Source organism: Geotrypetes seraphini, chromosome 5 (genome assembly GCF_902459505.1).
Source record: "Geotrypetes seraphini chromosome 5, aGeoSer1.1, whole genome shotgun sequence".
NCBI classification, from domain to species: Eukaryota; Metazoa; Chordata; class Amphibia; order Gymnophiona; family Dermophiidae; genus Geotrypetes; species Geotrypetes seraphini.
Genome location: NC_047088.1, coordinates 144281128 through 144306177, shown reverse-complemented (window position 1 = coordinate 144306177; position 25050 = coordinate 144281128). Strand labels below are relative to the sequence as shown.

The window sequence follows — 25050 nt, the reverse complement described above, 5'->3', positions numbered from 1 at the left end:
CCTGGCAGAGAAGGTAAAGCCATGGACAAATTTGGCAAGAGGTTGTACCAGAATGCGATGTTGGCCAACAGGTCAGGGAATTACGCTTTCCACTTCTCATTCTATCTCAAGCATCTCATACAAAATCTGACTGCTTTTGAGAAGTACCTCCCTGACCGTAAAAAATCTGCCTTTCGCCAAACTTCTTCATCGCTCTTACAACTTCGAAAGTTCATGGTCAGATCGATCTATGACACCTTTGAGCTAACCTCTCGGGCCACGGCTATGTCGGTGGCCATGCGCCGACTGGCATGGCTCAGAGTTTCAGAACTTGATGTCAATCATCAGGATCGACTGGCTAATGCACCTTGCCTGGGGGATAAGCTGTTTGGAGAATCCATGGACTCCACTACTCAAAAGCTTTCGGCTCATGAAACTAGGTGGGATACTCTCCTCAAAACAAAAAAGAAGACCCCACCTACCAGGCCTTTTCGTCAGCAATCGGCCTACCAGCGTCGATTTGTGGCTCGTCCTTTGCCACCGGCAGCTCAACAACCCAGGCGTCAGAGGCAACAACAAAGGCAAAACACTAGACCTGCACAGCAGCAACAACAGGTGAAGCCTCCTCCTCCACAAAAACCTTCACAACCCTTTTGACTTGGTTCTCCAGGACATAGCCAGTATCCCTCCATCTGCCCATCTTCCGCTGCCTATTGGAGGACGCCTTACTCATAAGAACATAACATAAGAACATAAGCAGTGCCTCCGCCGGGTCAGACCATAGGTCCATCCTGCCCAGCAGTCCGCTCCCGCGGCGGCCCAAACAGGTCACGACCTGTCTGAATCACCAGAAGGGGCTCCCTTGCCACCTTGGTTTCTCATTTGAAGTCCTATCTTCCCATCAGAGTCCTAACCCTCCGGTCTTACACATGCACGACCTGATTTGGTTTCTATACTTATTACCTGGTTAGCTTTCTATACTTGTGTTACATCCCAGCACCTCTCTCAGTATCCCACGATCCCTTTATCCCTCAGAAATCCGTCCAATCCCTGTTTGAATCCCTGTACCGTACTCTGCCTGATCACTTCCTCCGGTAGCGCATTCCAAGTGTCCACGACCCTTTGTGTGAAAAAAAACTTCCTTGCATTTGTTTTGAACCTATCTCCCTTCAGTTTCTCCGAATGCCCCCTCGTACCTGTTGTCCCCTTCAGCCTGAAGAATCTGTCCCTATCCACCCTCTCTATGCCCCTCATGATCTTGAAGGTCTCTATCATATCTCCCCTGAGCCTCCTTTTTTCCAGAGAGAAGAGTCCCAGCCTATCCAACCTCTCAGCGTATGGGCAGTGTTCCAGTCCTCTTACCAGTTTCGTTGCTCTCCTTTGGACTCTCTCATAAGCCGTTGGGAAACCATCACCTCGGATCAATGGGTCCTCAACATCATCCGCCACGGCTACTCTCTCAACTTTCAGACTCTTCCTGCCCAAAGTCTACCAAAAGAGTCTGCTTTGAACACTCCTCAGTCTTCCCTCCTTCTTCAAGAGGTCCAATCCCTCCTCCTTCTGAACGCCATAGAGGAAGTTCCTCTAGATCAAAAGGGGCAAGGCTTCTACTCCCGTTATTTTCTAGTTCCCAAAAAAATAGGAGATCTCAGACCCATCCTAGATCTTCGCGATCTCAACAAGTGCTTGGTCAAAGAAAAATTCAGAATGCTTTCTCTGGCCACTCTTTACCCTCTTCTCAATCAAGGCGACTGGCTATGTTCCCTCGATCTCAAAGAAGCATACACTCACATACCGGTCAATCTGGCCTCCAGGCAGTATCTACGCTTCATGATCAATCATTGTCATTACCAATACAAGGTGCTTCCCTTCGGTCTTGCCGCCTCTCCAAGATTGTTTACCAAATGTCTGATTGTGGTGGCTGCCTTTCTACATTCCCACCACCTTCAGGTGTTTCCTTACCTGGACGATTGGTTGATAAAGACCAATTCATCTCAGACAGTACTTCAGGCCACCACCCAGACCATCCTGTTTCTTCAATTTCTGGGGTTCGAGATCAATCTACCCAAATCTCATCTCATCCCCACTCAGAGACTTCAATTCATTGGAGCAGTCTTGGACACAGTCCTCATGAGAGCGTTCCTGCCATCCAACCGTCTTCAAACGCTTCAATCTCTATGTCAGCAGGTGCTTCCACAACGTTCCATCTCGGCCAAGCAAATGATGATACTCTTGGGTCACATGGCCTCCACAGTTCATGTCACACCCTTCGCACGTCTTCACCTGCGCACTCCTCAATGGACCCTAGCTACCCAGTGGTCCCAAGTGATGGATCCTTGCTCACGTCACATATCTGTGACATCATCTCTTCGTCAGTCTCTACAATGGTGGTTGATATCCTCAAATCTCTCCAGAGGTCTTCTCTTCCATCTACCTCCTCATCAACATCATCACCACCGACGCCTCCCCTTAAGCCTAGGGAGCTCACTTGAACGAGTTCCAAACCCAAGGACTTTGGACACCTCAGGAAATGAAGCATCACATCAATTTCCTGGAACTCAGAGCGATGTTTTATGCCCTCAAGGCCTTCCAACATCTTCTCTTTCCTCAAGTCCTCAAGTATTTTAACCATTATTTAAATATTGTATGTACTGTAATGTATTACATTGTTATTGTTTTTCGTTTTTTTAATTGTAAATTTTAAAATGTACATCGCTTAGAATATTCGATCAAGCAATTTATCAAGTCTCCTAATAAACTTGAAACTTGAAACTTGCTGTGCACAGACAATCAAGTTGCAATGTACTACATCAACAAGCAGGGTGGGACAGGCTCTCGCCTCTTGTGCCAGGAAGCCCAGAGGATCTGGGCTTGGGCCATAGATCACCATCTATTTCTGAAAGCTATCTACATTCAGGGAGAACAGAATTCCTTAGCGGACAAGCTCAGCAGAATTCTCCAGCCTCACGAGTGGGCACTCGATCCTTTCACTCTGCAGTCCATCTTCGCTCAATGGGGCACTCTTCAGATAGACCTCTTTGCAGCTCCTCACAATCACCAGCTGCCCCTATTCTGCTCCAGACTCTCCTCTCCTCACCGTCTGGCAGCGGATGCATTTCTCCTCGACTGGTCCAATCTGTTCCTGTACGCTTTCCCTCCTCTGCCTCTCATGTTGAGAACTTTGTTCAAGCTCAAGAGGGAACGAGCCACCATGATTCTGATTGCACCGAGGTGGCCCAGGCAACATTGGTTCTCCCTTCTACTTCAACTCAGTTCCAGGGAACATTTTCTTCTTCCACTGTTTCCTTCTCTGCTTACACAGCATCAGGAGACCCTTCTACATCCCAACCTCCAGTCTCTGCACCTGACAGCTTGGTATCTCTCGGGCTGACTTCTCATGATACTCTTTTGTCTCAGCCCTTCATTCCATTCTAGATGCCTATAGGAAACCAGCCACTCTGCAATGTTACCATCAGAAGTGGACACGATTTTCTTCCTGGTGTCTTCTTCATCATCTTGATCCCACTTCCCTGGCAGTGGAGACATTGTTGGATTATCTGCTTTCTTTGTCTGACTCTGGCCTTAAGTCTACTTCCATCAGAGTCCACCTCAGTGCTATTGCTGCTTTTCATGAGCCGGTTCATGGAAAACTTCTCTCAGCTCATCCCTTGGTGTCCAGGTTCATGCGGGGTCTTTTCAATGTGAAACCACCTCTTAAAGCCCCTCCTGTAATCTGGGATCTCAATGTGGTTCTTTCCGCCTTAATGAAGCCTCCATTTGAACCTTTGGCTTCCACTCCTTTCAAGTTTCTCACTTGGAAAGTACTTTTCCTTATTGCTCTTATCTCTGTCAGGAGGGTCAGTGAGCTACATGCACTAGTTGCAGATCCACCTTTTACGGTCTTTCATCATGACAAGGTGGTTCTGCATACACATCCAAAGTTTCTCCCTAAGGTTGTCTCTGAATTCCATCTCAACCAATCCATTGTTCTGCCTGTCTTCTTTCCGAAACCTCACTCTCATTCTGGAGAACAGGCTCTACATACTTTGGACTGTAAGACTAGCTTACTATTTAGAGCGTACTAAGCCCCACAGATCAGCTCCCCAACTCTTTCTGTCCTTTGATCCGAATAAATTGGGACGTCCTGTTTCTAAACGTACGTTGTCTAATTGGCTGGCAGCGTGCATTTCATTCTGTTATGCTCAGACCGGACTGACACTGGAAGGTTCTGTCACGGCCCATAGAGTTCGAGCTATGGCAGCATCTGTAGCTTTCCTCCGTTCCACGCCCATTGAGGAAATCTGCAAGGCTGCTACTTGGTCCTCAGTTCATACTTTTACGTCTCACTATTGTCTGGATGCTTTCTCCAGACGGGATGGACACTTCGGCCAATCTGTTTTGCAAAATTTGTTTTCCTAATGGCCAACCTTCCCTCCATCCCTCTTTTTGTTAGCTTGGAGGTCACCCATCAGTCAAGAATATGCTGCCTGCTTGTCCTGGGATAAAGCACAGTTACTTACCGTAACAGGTGTTATCCAGGGACAGCAGGCAGATATTCTTGCGTCCCACCCACCTCCCCGGGTTGGCTTCTTAGCTGGCTTATCCTAACTGGGGACCGCGCGCCTCTGTCGGGCGGGAAGGCACTCGCACGTGCGTGGTGCGGCCTACTAGAACTTTCCAAGTTCTTAGAGTGCAATCACTCTAAAATTGTCCGTACCGGGGCTCCGTCGGTGCCGTCACCCATCAGTCAAGAATATCTGCCTGCTGTCCCTGGATAACACCTGTTACGGTAAGTAACTGTGCTTTTTGGCAAGTTTAAGAGGTAGAAGGGCTGTGGGGAATAGTTGTGAGATAGGTCGTTTGTGAAAAGGTAGGAGGTTTGGGCTGTTTTTCCAATTCCTTTGCCTGTCCCTTCCCTCCTGTGCAGTTATGGGGGCCTCCTTGTGGAGATGTCAGAGATTAGGGCATGGATGTTGATGGGGTGGGTAAACAATGGTTCTGTGGGCATTGTTTTCTAGGTTTATGGTTTCAAGATAAGTTGGAGAGGGGAAGGGGTCACAACTGTGGAAAAGAAGCAGTGTTACTCCAGGTGGCCATCAGTTTTGGGGAAGGGATTGTAAACAGGTACCATCATGGGGGAGCACCAGTACCTGTCCTCTTCTCCACTCCCCTGCTCCTTCCCTGTACCCCCCCTCCCCACTACCACATGTGCATACCCCTTCCCCTCCCCCGTAATTCTTTAACATTCTGGGCATGAGCAGCAACCCCAACCTGCTGTTTGTGCCAGCATCGGCTCTTCCTCTGGCATCACTTCCTGGTTCCGCACCTACGAAGTAATGTCAGAGGAAGAGCCGACGCTGGTGTGAGCAGCACATAAGAACATAAGAATTGCCGCTGCTGGGTCAGACCAGTGATCCATTGTGCCCAGCAGTCCGCTCACGCGGCGGCCCTAAGGTCAAAGACCAGTGCCCTAACTGAGACTAGCCTTACCTGCGTATTTTCTGATTCAGCAGGAATTTATCTAACTTTATCTTGAATCCCCTGAGGGTGTTTTCCCCTATAACAGCCTCCGGAAGAGCGTTCCAGTTTTCCACCATTCTCTGGGTGAAGAAGAACTTCCTTACGTTTATAAGGAATCTATCCCCTTTTAACTAGAGAGTGCTCTCTCGTTCTCTCTACCTTGGAGAGGGTGAACAACCTGTCTCTATCTACTAAGTCTATTCCCTTCATTATCTTGAATGTTTCGATCATGTCCCCTCTCATTCTCCTCTTTTCAAGGGAGAAGAGGCCCAGTTTATCTAATCTCTAGGTTGGGGTTCCTGTTCGCGCCCGTAATGTTAAAGAGATAAGGGGGAAGGGAAGGGCTGCATGCTTGCATGGCAGGAAAGAGCAGATGGCAATGGGGGGGGACGGAGAAGAGGGCAGGGGAGGTGCATTATCACCCCGGGGGCCTCTCACCCTCACTACACCACTGATTGTAAAGGAAAATGATTGGAATGTGGTATACAGTGACATTACAGATCTCGTAGGGAATTGGTTTGGTTTGACAACATTAATACACATTCTGATCTGACTGGGCAGCTAGAGTTAAAGGCTAATTTCGAAGAAGAGCTGAATTAAATTTGACTTTGTTACATTAATACTGATTGAAATAAAATAAAGCTGCTGACAATTATTGTTCCATGAAAAATTTGTAATGGCTTATATTTTGTATTGCTTGTTAAGTTGTTAAGGTTAAGAACATAAGAAGTGCCATCTCTGGAACAGACCCTAGGTCCATTAAGTCCGGCGATCCGCACACGCGGAGGCCCCGCCAGGTGTACCCTGGCATAGTTTTAGTCCCCATATCACTCTAAGCTTCTCATAAGGAGAAGTGCATCTAGCTTACCCTTACCCATGTCACTTTAAGCCTCTCATAAGGAGATGTACATCTAACTTACCCTTAAATTCTAGAATGGTGGATTCCGCAACTGGGAGAGCATTCCAGGTGTCCACCACCCATTGCGTGAAGCAGAACTTCCTGATATTTGTCCTGACCTTGTCCCCCCCTTAGCTTCAGTCCATGTCCTCTTGTCCGTGTCACATTGGACATTGTAAATAATGCTTTTTCCTGCTCTATTTTGTCAATTCCTTTCAGTATTTTGAAAGTCTCGATCATATCCCCTCGCAGTCTCCTCTTCTCAAGGGAGAACAATCCAGTCTCTTAAGTCGTTCCTCATATTCCAAGTACTCCATGCCCTTTATTAGCTTTGTTGCTCATCTCTGCACCTTCTCGAGCATTTTTATATCCTTCTTTAGGTATGGAGACCAATGTTGGACACAATATCCCAAGTGTGGTCTGTATATAGCGGCATTATTACTTTCTCCAATCTACTCGTGATTCCCTTCTTTATCATGCCTAGCATTCTATTTGCGTTCTTCGCTGCCGCCGCGCATTGCACCAATGCTTTCAGAGTCCTATCGATTAATACGTCTAGGTCCTTTTCCTGTTCGGTTTTTCCCAGAGTTGCACCTGACATACTATACTTGTGTTCCTTATTTTTTCTGCCTAAGTGCATCACTTTGCTTTTTTCCACATTAAAAACTTCATCTGCCATTTATCTGACCAATTCTCCAATCGGCTCAAGTCACTCTGGAATTCCTCACTGTCCTTCTGCGATTTGATGGCCCAGCATAGCTTTGTGTCATCTGCAAACTTGATGATCTCACTGGATGTTCCATCCTCTAGGTCGTTGATGAAAATATTAAATAAGATGGGCCCAAGTACCGAGCCCTGGGGCACACCGCTAGTCACATTCTCCCAGTCCGAGAACTTCCCATTTATGCCCACTCTCTGTCTTCTGCTCTCCAGCCATTTGCCTATCCATCTTAGTATATCTCCTTCTATTCCATGGCCTTGAAGTTTCCTGAGGAGTCTTACATGTGGAACCTTGTCAAATGCTTTCTGAAAATCCAAGTATATAATATCCACCGGTTATCCATTATCAATTTGTCTGTTCACTATCTCAAAAAATTGAAGTAGGTTCGTCAAACATGACTTCCCTTTCCTGAAACCATGTTGGCTGGCTCTCATCAGGTTGTGTGTGTCTAAGTGCCAGGTTATGCTATCCTTGATCAGCGCCTCAACCATCTTCCCAGGCACCGACGTGAGACTCACAGGTCTATAGTTGCCTGGTACTCCTCTTGATCCTTTTTTAAATATCGGCGTGACGTTCGCTATTTTCCAGTCATCCGGTATGTGTCCTGTTTTGATTGACAAATTGGCAAGTTTTTGCAATAGTTCTCCGATTTCCACTTTTAGCTCTTTCAAGACTCTCGGATGAATTCCGTCCGGTCCAGGAGATTTGTCACTTTTGAGTTTGTCGATCTGGTGGTAAATCTGGTCCAAGTCCACTTCTACTGTGGTAAGGCTGTCCTCTGTTACTCCTTTGAACACTTTCACTGCTTCCGGAATTGTTGCAGTGTCTTCCTTTGTAAAGACAGACGCAAAGAAGGAATTAAGTCTGTCTGCGATTTGTTTGTCTTCCTTAATGTACCCTTTCCTTCCCTGGTCGTCCAGCGGTCCCACTGCCTCTTTTGCAGGTTTTCTCCCTTTCACGTACCCGAAGAAGGGCTTGAAGTTTTTGGCCTCCTGCACTATTTTCTCCTCATAGCCCTTTTTGGCATCCCTCACCGCCCTGTGACACTTCTTCTGATCATCCTTGTGTTTGTTCCAAATTTTGGTTGTTTTCGTGCGTTTCCATTCTTTAAAGGAATCCTTCTTTTCTTTTATGGCTTCCTTCACCTCTTTAGTAAGCCACGCCGGCTCTCTTTTGCCTTTGGTTTTCTTTGCTTTGGACATCCGCGGAATGTAGAGGCTTTGTGCTTCCATGATAGTATTTTTCAGAAGGGACCATGCCTGTTCTACCATTTTGACTTTGTCCATTTTTTTCTTGATCCGTTGTTTCACCATGGCTCTCATGCTATCGTATCTTCCCCTTTTAAAGTTTAAAGTCATGGTTGAGGTTTTAGTACCTTTCCTCTTCCCGACATCGAGTTTAAAGTTGATCATGTTGGAGGAGTGTGTGGCGCAGTGGTTGGAGGAGTGTGTGGCGCAGTGGTTGGATCTACAGCATCAGCACCCTGGGGTTGTGGGTTCAAACTCCGCGCTGCTCCTTGTGACCCTGGGCAAGTCACTCAGTCCTCTATAGCCCCAGGTACGTTAGATAGATTGTGAGCCCACCGGGACAGATAGGGAAAATGCTTGAGTACCTGATTGTAAAAACCACTTAGATAACCTTGATAAGAACTAACTCCATCACCATTTTAATTTGGATGTGTGTTTTCTTTTTCTTTCAAACAGAAACCCAACACAGTGAAGAGACATTTTATTTTGTTACCTCTTATTTGTTAAGAAATAGGTTTCTCCTGATCTTTTTCCGGTTCTTGTTTATTGGAGTAATTATTATGCTTGAAACCAGGCCACAGTTCAAACCACATACAGAGTCCCTACTCAGAAGTGGGCAGTTTTGGCACAGGAAGATAAAGAGGTCCTTCCAATAAGGTACATAAGTACCTTACAGGGCACTGCTGTGAACTTCACAAAAAGGGTGCCATGGCTTCTCCTCCCTACAGCTCCCTTATAGGGTACAGTGAGCCCCCCAAACCACCTCCAGAATCCCCTAGACCCACTTATCTACCACCCCAATAACCCTTATGGCTGCAGGAGCCACTTACCGTATTTTCACGCATATAACGCGCGCGTTATACGCGTTTTTACCTACCGCGCATACCCCTCGCGCGTTATATGCGTGAGCGCGGTATACAAAAGTTTTTAAACATAGTTCCCACCCCGCCCGACGCCCGATTCACCCCCCCAGCAGGACCGCTCGCACCCCAACCCCGAACGACCGCTCGCACGCGCTCCCACCCGCACCCGCATCCACGATCGGAGCAAGAGGGAGCCCAAGCCCTCTTGCCCGGCCGACTCCCCGACGTCCGATACATCCCCCCCCCCGGCAGGACCACTCGCACCCCCACCCCTAAGGACCGCCGACTTCCCGACAATATCGGGCCAGAAGGGAGCCCAAACCCTCCTGGCCACGGCGACCCCCTAACCCCACCCCGCACTACATTACGGGCAGGAGAGATCCCAGGCCCTCCTGCCCTCGACGCAAACACCCCTCCCCCCCACGCCCGCCCCCCCCAAGGACCTCCGACCGCCCCCCCAGCCGACCCGCGACCCGCCTGGCGACCCCCACGACCCCCCACCCCCCTTCCCCGTACCTTTGGTAGTTGGCCGGACAGACGGGAGCCAAACCCGCCTGTCCGGCAGGCAGCCAACGAAGGAATGAGGCCGGATTGGCCCATCCGTCCTAAAGCTCCGCCTACTGGTGGGGCCTAAGGCGCGTGGGCCAATCAGAATAGGCCCTGGAGCCTTAGGTCCCACCTGGGGGCGCGGCCTGAGGCACATGGGCCCAACCCGACCATGTGCCTCAGGCCGCGCCCCCAGGTGGGACCTAAGGCTCCAGGGCCTATTCTGATTGGCCCACGCGCCTTAGGCCCCACCAGTAGGCGGAGCTTTAGGACGGATGGGCCAATCCGGCCTCATTCCTTCGTTGGCTGCCTGCCGGACAGGCGGGTTTGGCTCCCGTCTGTCCGGCCAACTACCAAAGGTACGGGGAAGGGGGGTGGGGGGGTCGTGGGGGTCGGCCAGGGGGGGTCGCGGGTCGGCTGGGGGGGCGGTCGGAGGTTCTTGGGGGGGCGGTCGTTGGGGGGGGAGGGGGGTTTGCGTCGAGGGCAGGAGGGCCTGGGATCCCTCCTGCCCGTAATGTAGTGCGGGGTGGGGTTAGGGGGTCGTCGTGGCCAGGAGGGTTTGGGCTCCCTCCTGGCCCGATATTGTTGGGGAGTCGGCGGTCCTTTGGGGTGGGGGTGCGAGTGGTCCTGCCGGGGGGGGGGATGTATCGGACGTCGGGGGGGGCATCAGGCTTTCAGGATGGGGACAGACCTTCAAGGGGGGACAGGACTTCAAGGGGGGACAGTGCACGGAAAGTCAGGGGGGGTGAACGGAGAGTCGGGACAGCGCACGGAAAGTCAGGGCAGTGCACGGAAGTCAGGGGGGGTGAACGGAGAGTCGGGACAGCGCACGGAAAGTCAGGGCAGTGCACGGAAGTCAGGGGGGGTGAACGGAGAGTCGGGACAGCGCACGGAAAGTCAGGGCGGGCGAAAGGAGCGTCGGGCATCATGCGCGGTATACCCGTGAGCGCGGTATACAAAAGTTTTTGTACATATCATCGTGATTTCTGCGCGCTATACCCGTGTGCGCGTTTTACACGGGTGCGCGTTATTTGCGTGAAAATACGGTATATGCCAGTAAAAAAGGGTTTTGGAGTTGTATAGGGGAGTGCACATGTTTAAGTATCAATGCAGTGATTACAGGGGCTTATGGGCATGGGTCCTCCTTTCTATGGGTCCCTAACCCACCCCCAAGATGACTTAAGCCGCCTTTGTGCTGGACGACTAGGCTTTCCTATGCCAGGCGACCAGGTGATGATGGTCTGGAGGCTGAATTTTAAAGATGTGATTAATATTTTTAGGGGGGGGCGGTGATCACTGGGGTAGTGTGTGGGGGTCTGTTTTATGTGTTTGCAGTGCTTATCTGGTGAGTTTAGGTGGGTTTTTGTGACTTGGACGTTGTGACTTAGACCATGTAAAACATGTTAAACATGGTCTAAGTTCCATCGATCGTGGGCTGTATAACTTTCGGTTATACTAAGTCTGCCCCCGTCCGGCCCAACTCCCGCCCTCGACAATCCTCCCGAAACGCCCCATTTAGCTTTGGTCGTTCAGTGGCACTATTAGGGCCTAGGTCGTTCAGAAATGCATCCGTTTTTAGTATCGGCACTTGGACGTATTTGAGAAATGTTCGTCCAAGTGCCGACTTAGGCTGGTTTTTGGACGTATTTCTCTTTCAATTATCAGCCCCATAAGATTTGCTGCTGCTGGGTCAGACCAGTGGTCCATTGTGCCCAGCAGTTCGCTCACGCGGCGGCCCTTAGGTCAAAGACCAGTGCCCTATTTGAGTCTAGTCTTACTTGCGTATGTTCTGTTCCACTAGGAACTTATCCAACCTTGTCTTGAATCCCTGAAGGGTGTTTTCCCCTATAACAGCCTCTGGAAGAGCATTTCAGATTTCTACCACTCTCTGGGTGAAGAAGAACTTCCTTATGTTTGTACGGAATCTTTTCCCTTCTAACTTTAGCGAGTACCTTCTCGTTCTCTTCACCTTGGATTTAGCGCACACTTACAACCATGCAGCCCATTGGCATTTAGCGCGCACTAATTATTAGAATGTGTTAAATCCAGGGCTGTGGAGTTGGTAGATAAATGTTCCGACTCCGACTCCTCAGTTTTTTATACTTCTGACTCAGACTCCAGGTACCCGAAATTTCCTCAGACTCCGACTCCTCGACTCCGACTCCGACTCCACAGCCCTGGTTAAATCTGTTAGTTTATCTTATTAAAAAGACCCCAAAGTGGCTTGCCTGAGATCACAGTGAGTGGCTATGGAATTGAATTCAGAACGTAGGTCACTAACCCGACTTCTTCCTTCTTTACAATGATGCCATTAAATTTTATATAGAAAACACTGGCATAATCCACCTCGGCTCATTTTCTCGTCATTGCAGGTGATTTATCGTTTATTCAGACTTAATATGCTGCCTTATATGTGAAGCATGCCAAGGCAATGAACAATATATATAATAAAATGAAAAGGGAAAAGAACTCCATAAAAATGATGGTAAAGATTACATTTATAGAGAACTCAGAAAAAAATCTAACAATTTAGTTTAAGCCTTACTCTGGTCTCAGAAATTCTGGGAATATCAGTTGCCATCTCTGTCATCTAATAAACAAAGGGATATACTCTTAGGAGCCATTTGGATAGGTTCCAGCCCAATTAATTAGTGAATGCAGTCTGAAAAAAAAAACATTTTAAAGGCTAACCTAAACTATGTATAAGAGGGTTTGGTACATATGGAAAGGGGTAAAGCATTCCAGCTTGGTTGTTCAACACATCTTGGGGTACAGGACTAGCCTAATGGTGAGCACACTGAGTTAAGACACATAGAAACAGGGTTCAAATCCCACTTATGCTATTTGGGCTCCTTTTACAAAGCCCAACTAGCAGTTCCAATGCAGCAAATGCAACAAAGCCCATTCAGTGCCTATGGGCTTCATCATGGGCCTCTTTTACGAAGTCGTTTAGGGCTTGATTCTGTATAGGCCGTTTCTTAGGCGGCCGCTGTTCGTGTATCAATCACGCATCGGCATCCTATTCAGAATCATGTCTACACTCCTGTACAGACACCTTAAATGTAGGCTAGCATTTTGCAGGCCTACATTTAAGGCGTCTGTCTCGTATCTACGGAGGCGTGTACAGACACATAAGCCCACCCAAGGCCACTTCCAGGTAAAACCATGCCCACGCCCTGCTTTAGGTGTGCTTAAACATGGTTATGCATCTCCATAGATGCGCTACACAGGTCTACAATGTAGGCATCTTGCCTCAGACACTTAAAAAAAACCAAAAAAAAAAACCCCCCATGTGTCCCAAAAGGCTGCCAGACAGCGGTAGGATGCCTACCATCACTGCAATCAGGATGCACATTTCGAGAATCAGGCCCTTAGTGTGGGCCACTGTGGTAACTGCCCCAAAGCCCATAGGGATCAAAGGGCTTCAGGGCTGTTGCCGCACAGCTTTGTAAAAGGGGGTCATATTTGCTGTGAGGGAATTGCTAGCACAGCTTAGCAAAAGGGGCCTCATTGAACTTGAGCAAGTCATTGATCCTTCCATTGCCTCAGGTACAAACTTAGGGTAGGGTTGCCAGATTTTCCAATTGGAAAATCTGGACCCCTGGACCTGCCCCCAGGCCCTCCCAGTTCTGCCCATGCCTGTCCTGTAATGCCCTAATACCGCCCCCAGTCCCGCCCCCCCATTGCCTGATTTTGTCAGGCAGGGAGGAAGGCTGCCGGGTTTTGAAAAGTTGTCCGGACCCCTGGACCTGTCTGGGGAAATCCGGACATCTGGTAACCCTAACTTAGGGATCTTTTTACTAAATCACATTAAAATCTGGCCCTAAGGCATTAATCCAGAAATTTCCCATGTACTAAGCCCAGATTTAATGCAGCAATATTTAGGGCTTTTAAAATATCTTTTTCTAGGCTCCATGCAAATTTTTGCTCCCTCATTATGTCTACATTGTTAAGTTAGCACACACTAATGTATATGTACCAGCTGGATAACATTTCCATCCCTATATCTGCTCATGACATGCCCCCTCCCAAAAATGTTTTTAAAAAAGTAAATAATTAGTAATTAGCACATACAAACTGGCAAATTACCACCAAATGTTTTAATGCATTTTGTAATAAGCCTTTTTTATTTTCAAAGTGCTAAATACATAGTAGAGCTTAAAGCCCTTTAGTAACAGGATCTTGTAGATTTTAAGCACTCTGGAGACAAAGAAATACACTGTAACTTGTGGCATAGTAAGAGGGATGGAACACCCTTGGCACTGTGTTGGTGGGGGCGCCAGTACCTCTCCGCCTCCACACGCCATGGTCGCGCCTTCCATTTTCATCCCCTCATACCTCTTTAAATCTGTGCTAGTGCGAGCAACTTCTCCAACCTGCTGCTCACGCCTGCCTGGCTCTCCTCTGAAATCACTTGCGCGGTTGCAAAGCCAGGAAGTGACATCACAGGGAAAGCCAACGCTGGTGCAAGAAACAGGCTGGAGAAGCCGCTCACCCTGGTGAATATTTAAAAAATGTACGGGGGAGAAGGGAGGGCATGAGTGTGGCATGGGGGGCAGGGATGGAGTGGGGAGTACCAACACCCTAGGCGCCTCCTACCTCGTGATGCCATGGACTGTAACGTACCATGAACTACTTCTGTAAAGGCATTATGTAAGGGATTCCAAAGTACGCTGTCCCTTTCGCTTAATAGCTCTCCCTCACAATTAGAGAATGATACATGGATGGGGGCCTTCTGTTAACCATGGGGCAGGCATGGACAAGAGCTCATGCGAACAGGGCAAAGGATAGGGACAGAGCCCATGGGAACGGGGACCAACTAGATATCTATTAAATGCTAGTATCGGTATGTAAAAAACTTAACACATCTTAGACAACTGAATTCAGTGATTTAAAAAAAAATATCAGATGCTGTTTTGGGATAAAATAGTGTTAAATGACATCATTTTTGTCTGCCTTTGATGTGGCAGCAAGAGTCTTGACTGCTGATCAAACTCCTACCATCTGCAACATCCTTCCATCATGTGACCAGCTGCTCAAGCATCTAACTGTTACTGCAACATATTCATCAGTTGTTGCTGACATCAAGGAACATTTCCAACATTTAATAGACACTTATTTTTCTGTTCATCCAGTACACAGTTTAGGGTCCCTTCTATACAATGTCTGGAAGACAGTCTTGATTATCTTTCCAGCTGATGTAAAAGCACAGGCAATTGAATCTTTGGAAAGCCTGTACCAAAACCAGATTGAAATGGAAAGCTCTATTTGTGATTTATGAACAACAGTTGCACAGAATATTGTCCCTTTTTATTTCTTTTATGACACCACTCGAAAACCAATTTTTACAGTTGTAGCCCCAACGTTGTGGAATGCACTGCCACTTACTCTGTCGAGAATCCAATTTTTCCAAATTCAAATCGATGCTCAAAACTTTTCTCTATAAAGAAGCATATGAGACCTAGACCTTGAGCTTGACTTAAATTCCGCAGTATGCTCTTTTGGCCTTTCCTTCCCTACTACCTTTTTTATTTCATAGAAATGTAACCCTACCCTCTTCCCATTTTTATAAAATGTAGTTGTTTATTAGGTTTGTCTAACTATGTATATGTGTTTGAAACACCCGCAATTCTACTTTTTTTAACTTTTTAACACTGTAATGTTGTAAACCACTTTGAAAATGAAAAGCGGTATATTAAGTCATAATAAACTTGAAACTTTAATAAAAAGATTTAAATATAAAATCAAAAGTGTTTAAGGCTTGTGCAGATGAGGACAAAGCCCGCAGGGGTGGGGTAGGTGCCACTTCTTTTTGACATTTTTATACGATTTTATTTAAAGACTCACACTCAACACATGCATTTTATGCCATACTTTTACATGTTTGATGTCACACATTTTCCATTCTTTTTTCATCTAAGCACTTGATCTGTAACGATACATGTGGCTGCACCTGATATTTCTAGCACCACAGATTTTTCATGCATCACACATCCACTTATTTAAAAGTTTTTTAATTGTTTTTCCATATATATGTTGTACATATTTTACAGGACCCCTGAGGAAGGCTAATTTGTGGCCGAAACTCAGACTATGTAGGGTCTCCCTGCTGAAGTTCATCACATTTGTGCAAACTATTGTTCAATAAGCTCATTTACTTTTAAGTTTGCCTTTTTATATGCTGGAATAAACTTGGTTGACCAGTACATTGGTTCCATTTTTTGTTTTGTTTTGTGTGTCTTATGTATGACGTCTATTATGTAAATAGAAAGGGATGATTTGATATTGTGCTTTCACCACGTCACCCCTGAGAATCATATTCATCGCATCATGTGGACCCTTTCCATGCAAATTTTTTTTTTTTTTTAATTATTACTCTACTACAGAGTTAGAAATATCAGCAACATTTCTGGTCACAAAGCAATAAGAAAAAAAAAAATGAAAATAAATCAGAAATACAACATTTTTAAAGTCCACATCAAGGAGAGAAAAAAAACCCAAACAAATTTCAAATAATAAATTAAGGCATTTAAGAAGGAGCATAACATATTTCTCTCTAAGAACTGGGTTGTTATATGAAAAAAAAAAAAAATTCCAGGTACATTTCCCTATGGCCACTACTTGCTATTACGCAAAGTTAGCAATTCATTAAAGAACACACTTGACATGTATTTATTGAAATGGCATATTTGTTTTAATTATTCAGGTTCCATAAGAGTGTAAAATAGAAATATGTCCATTTTCAGATGTCATGTACCACTTCAATAAATATGCAGCGCACAGTTTTGGATTATATTCACTGCTGTTTTATGATCTGCTCTCAGCAGGTGTTCAGGCAGGGGGTAATCTACCAGTGCAATGAGGGATTCAATTGATGGAGAGATAGCAACTGCTAGTTGCTGAGAAAACCTTTAAGACATATCAGTGATTGATTGACAGTGTATCAGAAAATATACAGAAAAACATGAGTACTTATAAATTACTGGGTAGAAACTGTGTCCCTTCTTCCTCTCTCCATTGTCCATAATTTATAAACACAGTCCAGATTAACAATGTTTCCAGTCTGTAGATATATTTTAATCCCCATTAAATTGTCAAGCTGTTCAACTTCTACCTCGTTTCTCATCTTAGTTTTAACAGCATTCATCAAGCTAAATCCCTTTTTGCAGTCTATTCTTGAAGCTTGAAAATGCTACAAACATCCAGGTGAAGATGTGGAAGGCCTTTTTCGATATGACGTCTAAATCCGAGTTTAGCCATTTTGAGGAAGATACACAAAAATCCAGTATCAAACAAGCCCATTTTCAAAATTGCTAAATGTTTATCTTGGAGGGGGGGAGTTTGGAGGGGGGGAATAGATATGTTTGTGCTCTGTCCATCTACCTTTTTGAACCATTAAAAAAAAAAAACCCAAGCCCACATCCATATGAAAAACACAGAACAAGCCAGCATTTGTAATACACTGGCCACACAGACATCCCAGCAGAGCCGTGGGGCACTGCAATGAACATCGCATAAAAGGTTCCAGCCACACATCTCACCATAATCCCCTTATGATATATGGTGAGCCTTCCAAAATCCAGTACGATTTGGTTGGATTTTGGAAGACTCACATATTACATCATACTGTAAGTCAGGGGACTCAAAGTCCCTCCTTGAGGGTCGCAATCCAGTCGGGTTTTCAGGATTTCTCCAATGAATATGCATGAGATCTTTGTGCATGCACTGCTTTCAATGCATATTAATTGGGGAAATCCTGAAAACCCGACTGGATTGCGACCCTCAAGGAGGGACTTTGAGATCCCTGCTGTAAGTGTAGTAGTTAGAGTGGGATATGGGCCTGAGTCCCCATCCCTGTGGTTGACTATACCACCCGCTAGACTACTCCAGGAACCTGCTTGCTGCTCTTCTAGAACTGGCCATAACATCTGAAGCTAACATACAAGCATGTATTTACTGTTTCATTCACATCTTTGAGGGATGTAAGGGGTTCATGACTACTAGGGGAGTGGAGAGGTCATGTTTACATCCCTCCAGTGGTCATCTGGCCTGTTTGGGCACCTTTTTGGCACTTACTGATTATTAAAATAGCTCTAGTCCCAGACATCCAATTCCTTTTGAATATCCAAATCCTCAACTAGAGAGGCCCTATCTGATTAGTGGAATATAGTTTCTTACGTTTTGTTTTTTGAGCTTCCATTCTAATTGCCTACTGGTTTTATTACCAAACTCAAAGTAAACTTGATTAATTCGCTGCAACTGTATATTGATATCCACATGTTCTAAGTCAGTGAATAGCAAACTGTGTGCCATGGTGAGATTCCAGGTATGCTGTTAGAGACATCCCTTACGCAAGTCAGCCAGCACTGAAGCCTCTCCTCCTCTCTGCTCCTTCCCCCCCCCTCCCCCTATGTAGTAATTTCAGGGTTAGCAAATGAATGGATTTCCAAAACCCAGCAGTATGTCTGGGTTTTGGAAGTCCCCAAACTCAGGGCCCGCATCTGGAGAGTCTCTGTGCAGGGGCAGATATTGACATGATGACATCATGCGTGCACGTGATGTCATTGCATTGACATCCACGCATGCGTGGAGGCTCGAGTTTAGTGTGCTGGGGCAGAAAAAAGTTTGTGAGACACTGTTCTAAGTCCTTCAATGACACCCTAGCTTTATGAAGACCACTTTTCTGTAAATTACTGGCTTGACCTGTTTTACATTGAGCATCTAATTGTTGGATAGATACTCGGATTTGCTTTTCCTATACTAATTTAGTTCTATGAATATATGCTTGGAGAGAAATAATTTTACCTCTTAGTACCACTTTTAATGTTTCCCACAAAGTGAATGCTTCAATGTTAGGGGTGTCATTAAAGCCCAAAAATTCAATTAAGTCTTTTTCCAATTTTTCCACATTAATGGGGTCCTAAAGCAATGCTTGAGGAAATATCCAGAGATATATTTATCTTGTGGTCTATCCTGGAGCAAATATAACAGGACAGGACCATGGTCAGACCATGTGAAAGATTGAATTTGAATATCTTTCACATGGGTTAGAATTCACCCATCCCCAAACCAGAGAACTATTCGGGAACAGGTATGAATTCTCCACAAACTTCTAACCTCCAATGTTGAATAAAACAATTTACTGAAGCCATATCTGCACCAGAAAACTGAACATTGACAGCCAGTTATCCAGTATCGGGTCATGGCAAGATTAAATCACCAGCTATGAGCGAGTCCCCATCCAGGAGACAGGCCAGCAACACATTTAATTGCTCAAAAAATAATCCCTGATTAGTATTTTAAGCATAAATATTAAGAAATGTAAAGCGTTGATGATGCAGGGAAAGCTTTAAAAGGATATATCTACTTTCTTCATCTTCTACTGTGGTATGTACTTGCTAGGGGTTATAGTCAAAGAATGCCAACCCCCTCATTTAGACAGCCATTTGGTTAGACACTAAGGCCCAGGTTATCTAATTGATGCCATCATCGGTGGCTGCTGATTATGTGCGATAGTGCCGGTTAGAGAATCACACTGGAAATGTAGACCAAGGTTTCCATACCTATATTTCTGGCACCTACTTTTGATGTGAATCGTGCCTCCATAGATATCCTTAATGAATTTACTTGAGTGGGATTTGCCTATAAAGTAGGTAATAGGCATGCAAATTTCTCTCATGGATATTCATTAGGGATATCTTGAAAACACGACTGGCCGGGGGTCCCCCAGGTCAAGTTTAAGAACTACTGAGATAGACTGTGAGCCCACCAAGACAGAGAGGGAAAATGTTTGTGTACCTAATTTGTAATCCATTCTGAGCTCCCTTGGGAGGACAGGCTAAAAAAATCAAATAAATAATAAAAGGTCCAAGGCCAGCTCCCAGTGATGACATGGTGGGGTGTCATCTCTTTACCTGCAAAGTGAAAATGCAGGACCAGTGATGCTCCAATAGCAGAGCAGGACAGACCTCAGAAACACCAATGCAACTGCCAGAGCCACCTCCTCTCCCTTCCATTGAAAATAAAACATGATAGAAATCAGATGAAACTGTGTTGTCTTGTTAAGAACATAAGAATTGCTGCTGCTGGGTCAGACCAGTGGTCCATCGTGCCCAGCAGTCCGTTCACGCGGCGTCCCTTTGGTCAAAGACCAGTGCTCTAAATGAGTCCAGCCTCACCTGCATACGTTCCAGTTTAGCAGGAACTTGTCCAACTGTGTCTTGAATCCCTGGAGGGTGTTTTCCCTATAACAGACTCTGGAAGAGCATTCCAGTTTTCTACCACTCTCTGGGTGAAGAAGAACTTCCTTACGTTTGTACGGAATCTATTCCCTTTCAACTTTAGAGACAGCCCTCTCATTCTCCCTACCTTGGAGAGGGTGAACAACCTGTCTTTATCTAATAAGTCAGTATTTTGAATGTTTCAATCATGTCTCCTCTCAGTCTCCTCTTTTCTAGGGAGAAGAGGCCCAGTTTCTCCAATCTCTCACTGTACGGCAACTCCTCCAGCCTTTTAACCATTTTAATCGCTCTCCTCTGGAACCATTCAAGTAGTACTGTGTCCTTCTTCATGTAAGGTGACCAGTGCTGGACGCAGTACTCCAGGTGAGGGCGCACCATGGCCCGGTACAGCGGCATGATAACCTTCTCCGATCTGTTTGTGATCCCCTTCTTAATCATTCCTAGCATTCTGTTTGCCCTTTTAGCCACCACCGCGCATTGTACGGATGGCTTCATCGACTTGTCGATCAGAACTCCCAAGTCTCTTTCCTGGGAGGTCTCTCCAAGTACTGCCCCGGACATCCTGTATTCATGCATGAGATTTTTGTTACCGACATGCATCACTTAACACTTATCCACGTTGAACCTTATTTGCCATGTCGCTACCCATTTCTTGAGCTTGATTATGTCACATTGCAGATCTTCACAATCCTCCTATGTCTTCACTACTCTGACAATGACTGAAGACAATCATAGGGACTGTCTTGCCATGTCTTATGTTCTAAATGGTTTCCTCTGAATAGAATAGGGAAATAAACCATCAGAGTTATGATGACTTATGGACTAAATCATGATAGAGCTGATGACAACATAGTTTGTTTTTCTGCATTCGTTTTCAGATTAACTATAGTATTAACTTTGACAGGTTTATTTTCTGTTCCTCGTTTGTTCCTTGTTTAGGGGCAATTTTTTCATGATGATATTCAAAATGTAATGTTCTTGTGTGCATGTAATACACAAGGAAAATAAATCCTCCTGTCAATGATTTTGTGCTAAGATTGGACCACACAGGAAACATCATGGCACTCGAAACATGTGTAATTTTCTTTCTGTTTTCATTTCTCAGGTGATAATAAAAATTATTTAAGGCTGCCTAGCAATGGGAGAAGAGAGGGACACCATGCCCGACTAATCAGTCCCAAGATCCACTTTCCCAGGAGTGCCCTGTGCATGGTATTCCAGTACCAAAGATCAGATGGAAATGGAGGAGCTCTGCAGGTACGGCGAGAATCTAACCAAGAGATGCAGTTATTCTGGGTCATTAATGAAGACCAAGGAAATGGCTGGAAAGAAGGCCGAATCATGTTGCCAAGCTATGATATGGAATACCAGGTATGATACATATAAGATCCTAGTCGTAAAATAATCTCAAGAAATATGTTTCCAATACTCACTTCATCCTTAATCACTCATCTTCAACAGTTCACTTTGGCAGACTCTTTATTTACTTTATGCTTTTATGGTACCTAAATTGTGTTCTCTTTGTTATTCATCTTACACCTTTCAATAGGAGTCCTTTATAATAGTGGTCCCCAACCCTGTCCTGGAGGACCACTAGCCAGTTGGGTTTTCAGGATAGTCCTAATGAATATGCATAAAGAGATTTGCGTGTAATGAAGATGATAGGAGTGCAGATCTGCCCCATGCATATTCATTAGGACTATCCTGAAAACCGACTGGCCAATGGTCCTCTAGGACTCGGTTAGGAACCACTGCTTTATAATATGGCCTCAGATGCATTTTAAAACATGGGTGAAAACTTGCTCAGCAAATTGGCCTCTCTTCGGTCCATTTCAGATGCTTTTCCCTTAAGCCTATTTGCATTTTCATTCTAGATAGTAAAAAAAGGCCAAAGAAGGCACTAAGATAATCAGTGGGACAGATTTTTTTTGATGAGAAATGGAGCAACAAAAATTCAGGACTTCGTTTACTAAAGTGCTGTAACCAATAAAGTTGCATTGATGTACATTAACATATGTTTATTCGAGTTAAGCGTGTTAATAGAAAATAGGTTTCATTGAGGATAATGGAGCTTGTGCTATTTATTTATTTATTCATTTATTTCTAAAATTTCTAGACCGCCTAAAACTAATTAGTTAACAATTAAGAAACATTCATAATAATTCATAAACAAAACATTTACAAAATTCATTCATGGTAATTTCATCCTCTTAAAATAATCTTGAGAGCTCAATGAATTTACACAGTAGCCATCCCATTGAATAAAGTGCAATAACCACAGCTTAAAATTCTTATTAAATATGTCTCACATAATTTTTTAAAAAAGCCCCCACAAACAGTTGTGTCTTCAACATCTTTCTAAATTGTAAATGGTCAGAACAGGCCCTCAGGATACCAGGGAATGAGTTCCAAAATTTGACCCCTGTTAAATTCATGTTGACGCATTTTAGTAAATGAAGCCCTCAGATTATGTCTCACAGTGTAGGAAAGTGGAACTCCAGCACTGGCATAGCCTTGGATGGGCCCAGGCCCACCCAGTAGCAGCATACCTATGAGCTGGTAGCTGGTGGAGATTCCCAAGCCCTGCCAGCTAAAATGTTTCAAAGCCTTTCCCTCCCATGTACCCTTAAACAGCCGCTGAAACCACATATCTTTTAGAAAGCAGCCCTTCACCAGCAGAGAGCAGCATGACTTGATTCCCTCACAGCCCCACAGCCTTCCTTCTGACGTATACCACCTATGCGGAAACAGGAAGTTGCATCATAAGGAAGGATGTGGGGCCAGCACAAGCAGTGTGAATCAGTCACACTGCTTGCTGCTGGTGAAGAGCTGCTTTCTTAAAGGTATGCGGCACGGCTTGAGAGACCTTGGAAGAAGGGGAGTGGCGGCAGCTTGAGACTCTGGAGGAGGGGGGGAATGGCTGCTTGAGACATCAGAGTGCTGGGGAGGTGCTGAGCAGCTGATGGAAGTGGTTTTGAGCTGCGGTTAGATAAAATAGCTGCCTTTTCCATGTGTCCCATAAGATCAAACTGCTTGCTCAAGATGCATTGTGAAGTATTTTTCTGGCTATAAGCCAGTGCTTGTGCTTAGGACCAGTGACGGTACTTTAACCAAGCAATGTAACTTGTTCTTATGAACTGCAGCTAATAAGGAGGCCCTTTTACAGTACTAAGCTTCAGCAAGCACTAGAGCAGGCTTACTGCAGCATTAAATGGTTTACCACAGGATGTGCTCTGGCATCCTGCAGTAAGTTTCAAATTGGCACATGCGAACCGCGTGCTAACAAATATTTAAAAATTTCACTGGAGCGGCATAACCGGTTAGTGCAAGTTTAGCGCACAAGCCCTTACCGCCTACAAAATAGGTGTTGGTAAATACACATGCGCTAATTTATTTTAAAGGCCAAGCACTAATTGCAACATTAAGACAAAAATTGGAAAATCAGACATTTTATTGCTGCGGTAGAAATAGCCTTAGCATGTGGGAAAAATCTGTGCAAGGGCATCCTAAGGCCATTTTTTTAGTGCAGCTTAGTAAAAAAGACCCTGTAGTTGTTTAAGAAATAACATTTGGAAAACTATTAGTTTCTATTTAGAGGGATTCTCTCTTCTTTCAAGCAATGATTAAATAGACTTCTTTCTGTTAAAAATTGTGTTATGCTGGGGGCAGAGTTAAAATATTGATGAAATATCTTCCAGATTTGCTTGTTTTTCCCATGTGTAGTTTCCTGAGTAGCTGAAACCATAACTAAAACTGTAATCAGTTTGCTGACTCTGTTTCTGGTAATGTCTACATGTGATGGAAACCAGCAACTGTGACTAATGACTTGTGTTAAGTGACTATTACAATATTGGCACTGGGACTTCAGTAGTTGCACACTTGACAAAGTTGGAAGGTGAATCAAAGCAAGCAGTCTGATCTCATGGGACAACATGGATAAGGCAGCCAGTTCATCTAACCCCAGCTCAAAACCAGCAGTAGACTAGGTTTTGGCTGGCAAGGCAGCCACTTCCTGGATTCACTTTCCAGACACTGACAGGGAAAATACAGCAAGCTTGAATAAGCAAAGATCAGTAACAGAGCAGGCAGATATGCTAAACATTTCTCTCAGCAATCTGAGTTACCGATATGATTTGCACAAACGAAAACACTTGTCAACCTCATTGAGTCATGTCATGTTTTTAGAACTACACTTCTCCTTACGTATTCGCTGTGATAGGGGATTAACAGACCCGCGAATACAGAAAAACCGCGAATAACTTTTTCATATGTTATTCACTGTTTTCTATTAAAAAACATCGGGAATATGGTGAAACCGCGAATAACATGGTGGGAGACCTGGCCTGTTCCTGAAGGAGAGGCAAAACACGGTGAAGAAAGTGCTGGGAATCAGCAATTTTCTCTGTAAACGCTTGGAATCAGCGATTTCTCTATGCAAACTGATGTAATTGGAGGGGGGGGAGGAGCTGGCAAACTAAAAAAACGCAAATAATCGAAACCGCGAATGCTGAAACTGCAAATACAGAGGGAGAAGTGTATTTGAAAAGAAACAGAGCCTTGTAAAAAAATAAAATCACAAACTGCCACATAGATGAGTTTTGCCCTTTCCACAGTACAGCGACAAAACTGTGAGGACCACTTCCTTAGTTGCAGTACTTTCTTGAAAAACAAAGAACTGATGCATTCATTTGGAATGGGTAAATAATTGCCAGGCCTGCTCTCTCTTTCTCTCACTCTTTTGTCTTGTTTGTTATACCCCTGTTGAAAGAACATTGGTATTTTTATACAGTGAAAAGATAAACGCACTATGGGGAAAATTTACTGATTGGTCTAGGGCAGGAATGTCAAATGTACAGTTCATGGGCCATTTCTAACCTGATGAGCCTTTTCATCCAGCCTGCAGGAATTTCGTAGCAGGAAAAGGTGCTGGAGCTTGTTGTTTTGGCCCTGTAATGCAAGCTTGCTAAAAACTTGTGGGATATGTTTCCAATGTGCAGATCTAATGATGCATAAGAACATCATACAGAAAATGCCT

General features: G+C 45.0%; 1 protein-coding gene across 2 annotated transcripts in view; it reads left to right on the top strand.

The window, feature by feature from the left end:
- NRP2 (neuropilin 2) overlaps positions 1 to 25050 on the top strand; it is a 354082-nt gene that overhangs the window by 232324 nt on the left and 96708 nt on the right. For both annotated transcript variants that reach the window (XM_033944681.1, XM_033944684.1), the window contains exon 13: positions 21121 to 21386. In XM_033944681.1, coding sequence (XP_033800572.1) covers positions 21121 to 21386 — 266 coding nt within the window. The remainder of the gene's footprint in view (positions 1 to 21120; positions 21387 to 25050) is intronic.